Below are 10,537 nucleotides of genomic sequence, written 5' to 3' on the forward strand. Positions count from 1 at the left end.
AAGCCAGTTTAACAGCACCCGGCTGTGGTTTAGGTGAAGGTTTGTGAACTTTTAAAATGTCCTGCATGTCGTGGTCGAGCGGCATATTCAGACTTCTGAGTAAACTAATACACCACGTAGCCTATTTCCCTTGGAAGATTAATGGTGGATTAAAGAAATTTTGTTTAAATGAAATAAGTGAAATTGTCTTCACCTTTATAGATGTCGGACGTGGTGTACGGTGATTCTGTGGACGCCCAGGCAACGCAGCCAAGGTGAAAATGAAAATTGGGTCACGGATTTAAACTCTGTCATTCAAGTAGAGTAGACTACATCAATATCTAGCTAAACCACTAGATACATTCACTAGATGCAACTTATATGCAAATGTTAAGCTTATGCCGCACTTTTTACTTTTACGAATATGAAAATAAGGTCGCCTGATGTCTTTCACTGGTTTACTAGCCTAACTTCCTTATGGTTGCGTAAGCGGAGAGGTCATGTCGTGACAGGTAACAGAAAAAAGTTGTTAGTCAACATACAAATCTATTGCTGATGAATAGCCTAAGCTAGATAAGTAGGCTATTAGTTTATTTTCTAATGTGGTCCATCAAAAACATCCAATTTAATATCTTTTTGAAAACAGTTATGAGTCATGTTAGGCCATTTGTTGATATGTGTAGGGACCTTATAGTGCCCAGTTAATGAAAAAAAAAAACTGAAAACCTTGTCAAAACCTCACAATGGGCCCATGTAATCAGTCCCAGCTACATTACTGGGACAAAAATATTTCATACTAGATTTCACACCAGCAAGCAACTTGTAGTACACCCTTATTTAAATGTGACTGATTCAGAATTGATGCCCTCTGACTTTGGGTGGGTGGGTCAGTGTGCACTAGTTCCTTGGAGAATGAACCCTCACTGACTAAGCAACCTACTAATAAAATCATGGATAGCATGGAGTCAGACCTCTACGTTTTGAGGAAATCATGTCCAGATCTGTCAAAATGAAAGCTGCTGTGTGCCCAAAGCCTGTGCAATAGGTGCCTATTTTAGCTAGACCAGTAAAAGGAACGTGTGCAGAGTTCATTGGTCAGTGCTTTGGTCACCGTGAGTTGTTTTTAAATGTGCTTTATAAACACATTTGGCTTGACTTGACGAGAGTTGGGGAGTAGTGGACTGCTTAGAATTACGCTAGTAGTTTCATTATATTTTGCAGTAGCTTGCTAGTTGTTGACCTACAGTCATATTTGCATTATGATTCAAGTAGTTGAATTACTCAAACATAAATTTAGTTCTTTTTTAAATTTAGTTTTTTTTTTTTTTAATTTTTTGTGTAACTACTGAACTGCAAACAATTTTGGGTCATAAAAGTAAAGGATTTAAAACATTTTTTACTATTGCTTCCCTATTGTAATTGAACCCCCTTTGATCAGACCCACCCCCTTTATCTTCTTCATGGTGGCCGCATGCCCAAGCAATGCATTTATGAACTAGCTGCCACCACACACTTGACCTTTGTGTAGTGCATGTATCAAACCCCGCCTGGACTCTAGTTTCTGTAGGGCAGGTGTCTGACTGATGGACATTCTATGCAAAACCGAAGCTGACATTCTTTGCACTTCCCTATGAAGAGTGGAGGAATTTTATTTATTGTTTTGTTTATGTATGATATTAGACATTTTTTTGCAATTAACTCAATTGAGTGGCATTTTTTGCTGGCATGTGACTTTTTTATTTATGTTTTGTTATAATTCCGTATCACATGTACTTTGTGAAGTTGCGTTGTTTTACAAAGTAGGTTGAACTACTTTTTCCAAGTACCTTTAGTTAACCAAACTAGATTTCTCCTTAGGGCAGCTTTGCTGTAGTTCAACTTCTTAATTGTGATTGGTTGTTTGCAAAGCTATGCTTTCAGAGTAGCATCCTCAGCCCTGAATATCAGTCAGGTCCTCCCGGAACCCACCTATGTTTTGTTGAATCTGCTTCACGTTGTGGTTCAATCCCCAGGGTGTTTCTGAGCTGGTGTGCCATGTCTGTACTCTCTCTATCTTGTAGGCCAGAGAAGCCTTCTGGCCCTGCAGGGATGTCACAAGTGGACGCTAAGCCTCCTGCTGATGCCTACAAATACAACATGAATTACCCATGCCTGGGCCAGTGTGTTATCATCAATAATAAGAACTTTGACAAAGGGACAGGTAAATGGGTCCTCGATACGATGAAACATTCATTAAGTCAGAATTGAATTAACCATTGACCCAAATCATTATTCATGTAATTGTATGGTCAATATAATGATTGTTTATATCTTTTACAAAAAATGATCATGTTTTCTGTAATTGTGCTACCACTGACTGTAACATTTAATCTGCCAAGGCATGGGCAAACGGAATGGGACCGATGCAGACGCAGGAAATATGGTGAAGGTCTTTTCTCAGCTTGGATATAAAGTCAAGACCAGCAATGACCTCACCGTAAAAGCCATAAAGACATTGTTATACGATGGTAAATTCAATTCCTCTTGTATGCCACTTTTATCTAAAATCTTTATTTAGCATCATATACCTTTACTACACTGTTTGGTACTTTTGGGCAATAACTAATTAAAACAATAAATACAATTATACCATAAACATCTGCTTGATAGTTTTGTGTAGATGTACAGAGGTTGCTATTGCATATGTAATCTTTCAATCTGATTTCAAGATAAAACTTTCTGGTTGCACATAATATATTAGATTAGGAAATCTCGACCTCATGTAAAAGTAATTAATAGATACTTGACATTAAGGGTTGTAGTGAACCTAGTAGAAACAAAATAAGCGATTAATTGTCATCATCGCACATGCAATTGTATTGTGCCCTTTAGCCTATAATTTGTTTGTCTCTCTTTTGGAGCTTTAAAGATATTATTCTGTTAGAATGCCTTAATTGAGTTCAGCAGAGGTCAGCTTTTTAAAAAGGTTTTTTTACGCTTTGGCAGCAGAGTAAGGCTTTTCCCGATCTTCATTGTGCTCTTCTTTCTCATCCCTTTTCTCTTTCCATTCCTCCTCATCCTCTTTCCTCTTTTCAAACCTTTAGACTGAAGAAAGGGAGAATTTTTAAAGGTGAGGTCCACGAATCTGGCTAAAGGTTGTAGATATTTGAGCTCAACAGCCAGTCAAATTACACTCCCTTCTGTGCTCCTGAAGCAACGTGTTGATCGGCTGGAATTGTTTATGCTCTGCATGAGCCGCTCCCTTTGTTTCCCAGTGCCAAGGCAAATGTACCCATGCAAAAAGAATAGTTGTCATTATTGACACCCAAATCTGCACCCTGACAGTCTCCAAGCAGGACCACAGCAAGTCGGCCTCTTTTGTGTGTGTCCTACTGAGCCACGGGGATGAGGGTGTTCTGTATGGGACCGATGCCCCCGTTGACCTCAAAGACCTCACTGGCCTCTTCAGAGGAGACAGATGCACCACACTGGTTGGAAAACCAAAGCTTTTCTTCATCCAGGTACAGCATACAATTTCCCTAAAGCATCGTGAACCAAGTGCACCAATGTTTTATGGTGTGTGTATAAGACTTTGGCACTTCAGTATTCAGATCATTGGACATGGATATGTTGATGTTAAATCAATTTTTAAAATAATGAACTGAAAGTGCTTCAAATGTAAACTGTAAACATAAAGTTATAACAAACACTATCCTGGTTGCTCGTGGGAGGCGTGGGTGTGTCAAGAAGCTTGGTCAGCAGCAGTGTTGTGTGTTTTGCAGGCCTGTCGAGGCTCCGAGTTGGACAGTGGCATTGAGACAGACAGCGTGGCCGAGGGCGGGTCCACGGAGAGGATACCTGTGGAGGCCGATTTTCTGTACGCTTATTCCACAGCACCAGGTAGGATGCGTCAGTGCATACAGTACATTTATGCTAAATCATTTGGCAGAGGCTTTTATCCAAAGTGACTTACAAATGAGGTACGACGATCAAGGCACCAGAAAGTTAGGAGATCTAATGTGAGGTAGCACTATACAGTTAATTCCATTCGCACTGATTACAGTACAACCAGCTATATCCACTGGAATTCCATTTACTAGTTGTCTATTTGAAAAGCTAGATGGGGAACGTGATTTAAAACTATTTACCTTATTATGCAGTTATGTCAGACACGGTGAAGACAATTGCATTGCCCCTGAACACACAAGCAAGAAGTGTGTTGAGTATCAGACCCCACTCTACTAGGCCTACAAGTGAGCTGGTGCTAAAAATCAAACTATGAGACATTTTGAAAGGAAAGTGCATGTCTGAAAACAGGCATAGCAGTCTATATCTATATGCAGTATACTGTGTAAAAGTTTTTTTATTGCCGTCTTTTTATACCTTTAAAGCCAAAGGACAATCTGTACACTGGAAAGCAAAGGTTTCATATTTATGTCACAGTTCTCATGAATTTATTTTCATTTATATTTTTGGTAGGGTATTACGCCTGGAGAAACCAAGAAAAAGGATCATGGTTCATCCAGTCCGTATGTGACATGCTGCTCCGGTTCGGCAAGGAATTGGAAATCATGCAAATCATGACACGGGTCAACCACAAGGTGGCGCTGGAGTTCCAGTCTAATTCCACCCTCCCAGGATACAATGAGAAAAAACAGATTCCTTGTATTGTGTCCATGCTGACCAAAGAGCTGTACTTCCCCTAAGCGATGCAACCAAAGATTAGGCTAATTACTGTGGGACTTATCTGCGAAACATAGTGGACCACTTAAAGTCATGAAATGTTTACTAAGATGCAGAGAAATGCTTGATTCAATGTCCAGTGATATGCATACAGCTGATGTATTAACTTTGGCATCAGTCATTTAATTTTATCATCTCATTGTTTTGGCCTTTTTAATAGATATACAGGAATTATTTAATTTTCTTTGACATAGTGAATGGTATAGATTGCATAACTGTTTAATATCAGAGCAGTCGGACAATTCAGTTGAAAATGTAAAGAAAAATATATGAATAAATAAATAACTTTTATAATGCTGAAAGACCATGTTTCTCTTAAGGACGCACTTCAGGATCCAGGACGTTAAGGGCTGCCCCAGCATCAGAGGTGCACTGATTCTCCACCTGGTTATGCAACACTGGATACAGGACTGTTAATGGTGTGTTTTTCGCCTGGAAGTCGCTATAAATCTGGCACCCTATTGAACGAAATTAAAAAGAGTGAACAGACACCAGAATGAACACGTTCACAGTATCGTTCATCAGGCAGTAATACAGTTAGTCCATGGGCCAGACAACATATTAGTACCATCTGAGGGGGCAAAACGTCACCTATACTAAGTTGTTTGTAGGACTGATATAAGTATATTAATATATGATAACCCTTTCACAAAAGCAGCTTTTCATATTTTTGGGCTATATTACAGTTTTCACTAATCAGCGCTTTAGCGAAATTTCCCCAAATCGCACATGTGCTAATATCATCTTAACAGTTATATCATTTTGGTCAATAACTCAATTATTTGTAAATTATTCATATAACTCAAAAGCAACTATTGGAAAAAATTAAGTTTGATTTTGCTTAAGGTTAAACTGTACAGCCATTTAAGCCTTTGTCACGCATATTAGGAGAATGTCCCGCTTTTTCATCGGTCTGCCCTTCCTTAAGGGCTCTTTTCCACACCCTGCTCCCTATTCATTAATAGAGACTCTCACTGCATTTATTAGACAGGACGGGGTCCTCTCCTTCTGCCACTGGCGAATGTGATCTACTTCATTTGCCGGTACGTACACTCTTAGAAAAAAGGGTTCATGTGGGTGCTTTATCGAACCATGGGGTTAATAGCCAAGGAGACCTTATGCCTAAAAAAGGTTGCTATTTCAAATACACGAGGGTTATGTGGAAGCGTTTATGGGACCTTTCCGAAGAAGCCCATTCTGCACATCACAATCATAATCATAACCTTTGTGGTCTGCATATAAAAACATAAAGTGAACTGCATATCAGAACAACAAACTTCTAGATTCTAGGTGACATCTGACCGGTAAGCGCCCACGGACGTTTACTAGGAACACCCTTGGGTGTTAACCAGTCAGCTGTTAACTAGAATCTAGAAGTTTGATGTCTCTGAATAATGTTAACAGCAGCTGAAAAAGTTCTCAGACAAAAGCCAAAAAGCCAAGCAAGCAGTCTAAAAGATGATCCTAGTGGCTGAGAGCCGACAGCTTCACATGAGTGATGTCTTGGCTCTTCCCCATGGCGATGGATCTCTGCGCAAAACCAATAAAGCTGCTGTAGCGAGAGAGCTGGAGAAAAGCGTTGCCCCTGTAGACGTTATCCCAGAACCATCAACAACCATCATCGATGGGATGAGCTTGGTGCAGCAGATGAAAGGGGATGACAAGACTTTCACACAGCTGGCAGAATCAGCCCCAGCCAAGGTCCTCCATGATGGAGACAAGAAACAACTCATTGACGTTGTCTATGATGTCTACAAGGACATTCATAGAAGACACGTAAAGAGCCAACAGAGGTCCAGACTAGGCATTCAGTTCAAGAACATAGCACCCGGTCACAACATCTTACAATGGAGGAAACTGCTCTGCGGTTCCTCCACTAAAGCAAGTCTAATCAAATTATTGGTCAATGAATGAAAGGGACCCAAACACAGAGGAAAAACGCCAGAACAAGGCGTTGAATGTCACATGTGATGAACTCTGCTTCAAAGAACTAATGGAGGAGGTTACAGAGCTCAAATCTTCCCAGGAAGAAGCCGACACTCGCATGCTGCCAATAGCTAGGATGTGGTGTCTCTAATGCCCTGCTTGGCATGCATGCCTTCATTGGTTGTGACACCATCAGTGCCTTTGCAGGCCGTGGGAAGAGAGGTGCCTTGAAGCTACTGAAGTCTGACAAGACCTACCAGAAGGCCTTCTGTGAGCTTGACGTTCTTAGGATGTGTCGGATGAGCTTTTTAAGAAGCTGCAAGCGAACACATGCCGTATGTTGAGCATCTCCTGAAACCACAACCATCCTCCTCAACTGAGGCTACAGAAGAGCAATGTAACAGCTTAATCGACTTTTTCCAGATCAAAGGTCGACAGCATTCGCTATGAGATGTCCAGCTCTCCATCTCTGCTTCCCTCTGACGCCAACACCCTATCTGCAAGTGTGCTGTCTCCCCTGCATCTTGCTTAGGTTCAGGAGAGCCATGTTGAGGAAATCATCAGAAAAATGAAACCCTGTACCTGTACCCTGGACCCCATTCCCACTGCTCTGCTCAAGTCACACACCCCCACTCTCAGTCCTCTCATCACCAAAATTGTCAACCTTTCCCTTCAGTCAGGCTGTGTCTCACCGGCTCTCAAGGTCGCTGTCATCCGTCCCCTTCTCAAGAAGTCCACCCTGGACCCGGAGGTCCTAGCCAACTACCGGACTATCTCCAACCTTGCCTTCCTGTCCAAAGTGCTAGAGAAGGTAGTTGCTTCTCAACTTCAGGACCACCTCAAACACAACAACCTGTTTGAAAAATTCCAGTCAGGATTCCGTTCAGCCCACAGCACCGCCTTGCTCAGGGTGACGAATGACCTGCTGATGACAGCCGATGCAGGATCACCCTCACTCCTCATCCTCCTGGATCTGACTGCTGCTTTCGACACAGTGGATCACACAATTCTCCTAGAGCGCCTCCACACCACCATTGGACTGTCAGGCTCTGCACTCAAGTGGTTCCAGTCCTACCTGTCTGGCAGAACTGAGTACGTCTCACTGGGAAGATGCAATTCCAGACAGCTCCCTGTCTCCTGTGGTGTTCCACAAGGGTCTGTCCTCGGTCCCATCCTCTTTATTATCTACATGCTCCCCCTCGGCTGTGTTGTCAGCAGACATGGGATGTCCTTCCACTGCTATGCCGATGACACACAGCTGTACATCAAAACTGCCCCAAGCCCCTCTGCTGCCATGTCATGTCTCACTGCCTGTCTTGGGGGATAAAGGCATGGATGAGAAAAAACTTTCTCCAGCTAAACAGCAGCAAAACCGAGGCCCTTCTTGTTGGCACTCCACACCAGGTTCAGTCATCCTCCATAACTCATCTCACCTTCGACAGTCAGGTCATACCCCTCTCCACCACAGTCACAAATCTAGGAGTTAGGTTTGACCCTCACCTCACCTTCAACGATCATATAAAGCATCTGTGCAAAATCTCCTTCTACCATCTCAAAAACATTGCCAAGCTCCGCCCCACTTTAACCCTGCCAGATGCTGAGAAGCTCGTCCACACCTTCATCTCCTCAAGACTGGACTACTGCAATTCACTGTTCACTGGGATCACTGGCAGGAACATCCAAAACCTGCAGTACATCCAGAACAGCGCTGCCAGGATCCTGATGAGAGTCAGGAAATACAACCACATAACCCCCATTTTACACTCACTGCACTGGCTCCCTGTCTCATCCCGCATTGACTACAAAGTACTCCTACTCACCCACCAATGCATAAACAGTCACGCCCCCCCTTACCTGCAAGAACTCATCACTCCCCAAACATCAAACCGCCCCCTCAGATCCAATAACAGTTTGTCCCTGCAGATCCCAAACACCAGGCTACGCACCATGGGCGACCGGGCCTTCTCCGCTGCATCCCCGCGACTGTGGAACAGCCTCTCGGACCACTTAAGGGCAACACAGACACTAGACTGTTTTAAGACTGGCCTAAAAACCTTTTTATTCATAAAGGCATTTCCTACTTTTTAAAAAATGTATACATTTTCTTAAACTGTCCTTTTGTCCTTTAGCACTCTGAGATTCTGCTTGAATGAAGAGTGCTCAACTAATAAAATGAATTATTATTATTATTTATGTATGTGCATTCTACCCGCACAACAACGAACACCCTTCGTCACCAACTCTTCCGTGCTAGACTTGGCGAAGCAGAGTCCAGTGATCTCCCACTGTGTGAGGATTGCCTCTTCATGCATGCAATGCAATGCATGCTACCTATCAGGCTGCAATATGGAGGCGATCTCTAAGACCCAACGCTCCATACCAGATCCCAAGGAAAGTGGGTGGACCACCGAAGATGATGGGAAAGTGGCGATTGAGTGGATATGTCTCACCAATGGCCTGAAGTGCACAGATATGTGAAAACTGCCAACCTGTTTAAACTAAACTATTTTACATGCCTGTATCATGTTTGCCTGTATAATGTAAAGCTTTATCATAATAATTGTGGCCTAGAGGCCTTGGTTGATTTTATACAAACTGAGGGACTACTATTTAGTTAAATTTAACTTAATATTGTATTTGAAGAGAGAACCACTAAATATTGTTATTTGAAACTGCACTTTCGCAAAAGTAGACTAAATACCCTTATAAAATTGACAATGTGAACGTTCAAGTACATAGGAGGCCATTAAAAGTATTTATAGGTGGTTTTATTTCAATGGAGACGAGTTAATAGTATAATGGTACAGTTACACATGATGACTGGGGCATTCATCTTTACGCATTAGCCTGATAGGGGTCTCTCTGTTTAAGAGGTGAAATCCACTAAAAAGCTGCCACTCTGAAAGGGTTATCACATCAAACATAATCTAGAGATGTTAAGCTGGTATAGTGATTAGCATTGTTACCTTTCAAGCAATTCACCAAGGTCTGATTCCCAGTCAAAGTCCCTTGGAATAAAAAACGTGGGCTGCATGCTTCACCTTTACCTTTTTTCAATTTATGTTGTCACAAAGTTACTGATTAAAGGCACCCAGTGCAACTTTATAGGCTTGAGACTCGAAAAATAAACATTCAATTTCTAGTCTTTTTTACACGTAGTAAGTTTCAGTAACTCCATACCAAAACATTATTGACATTCAAGGAGCAAAGATGAGACGTCGTTGTGTGGTGAGAACTGATTTGTAAACAACAACAATGGCCGGTGGGGAGAGGCCATTTTCCCATTGACTGGAATCCTGCTTTATTTATTGGTGGCACCAATAAATAAAGATTTGGGGGGGAAATGGCGGCCATTGTTGTTGTTTACGATTTTCTATCAGTTCTCACCACACAACGACGTCTTATCTTTGCTCCTTGAATGTCGATATGTAATGGTATGGAGTTATTGAAACTTACTACGTGTAAAAAAGACTAGAAATTGAATGTTAATTTTTAAGCCTCGAAAGTTGCACTGGGTGCCTTTAAACGTCCGGGAGCAAGTGCTTGTGCCAAGGACTGATTGAAATTTCCCTTTTGAATGTTGTCTTGTTGTGGGGATGGTCATTGAGACTTTGAGTGCAACTCAAATATATCTGGAAACCACTTACAGATTCCGATTAGCTAAATTTGCGTCTGGATGGAAAGGTGTTATCTTTCCCCATCCCACCCATGCTAAGCCATTTCTAGCATAACATGCGATCTACCGTGGAAAACAGAAGGCAAGCGATATTTATATATGGTTGTTGTGTGTTGTTGTTTATGGACTGATGTGCACAGGCAACTTATATTTTTGTTATTCCACCATTAGCGGTGACAGGACACTGAAATACATTGCCCCTAAATACTAGGCTACTCTTTTCACCTTCTTCTC

General features: G+C 41.9%; 1 protein-coding gene across 1 annotated transcript; it reads left to right on the forward strand.

The window, feature by feature from the left end:
• Nucleotides 1–201: 201 nt before the first annotated feature.
• LOC308363667 (caspase-3-like) lies at nt 202–4,664 on the forward strand (the record flags this gene model as incomplete). The annotated part of the gene is made up of 6 exons (XM_080836492.1): nt 202–254; nt 2,040–2,179; nt 2,358–2,486; nt 3,304–3,479; nt 3,741–3,858; nt 4,438–4,664. The coding sequence occupies 6 exons, from the start codon at nt 202–204 to the stop codon at nt 4,662–4,664; spliced, it is 843 nt and encodes a 280-aa protein (XP_080692618.1).
• Nucleotides 4,665–10,537: the final 5,873 nt, after the last annotated feature.

Source organism: Sprattus sprattus (assembly GCF_963457725.1).
Source record: "Sprattus sprattus genome assembly, chromosome: 4".
Classification (NCBI taxonomy): domain Eukaryota; kingdom Metazoa; phylum Chordata; class Actinopteri; order Clupeiformes; family Clupeidae; genus Sprattus; species Sprattus sprattus.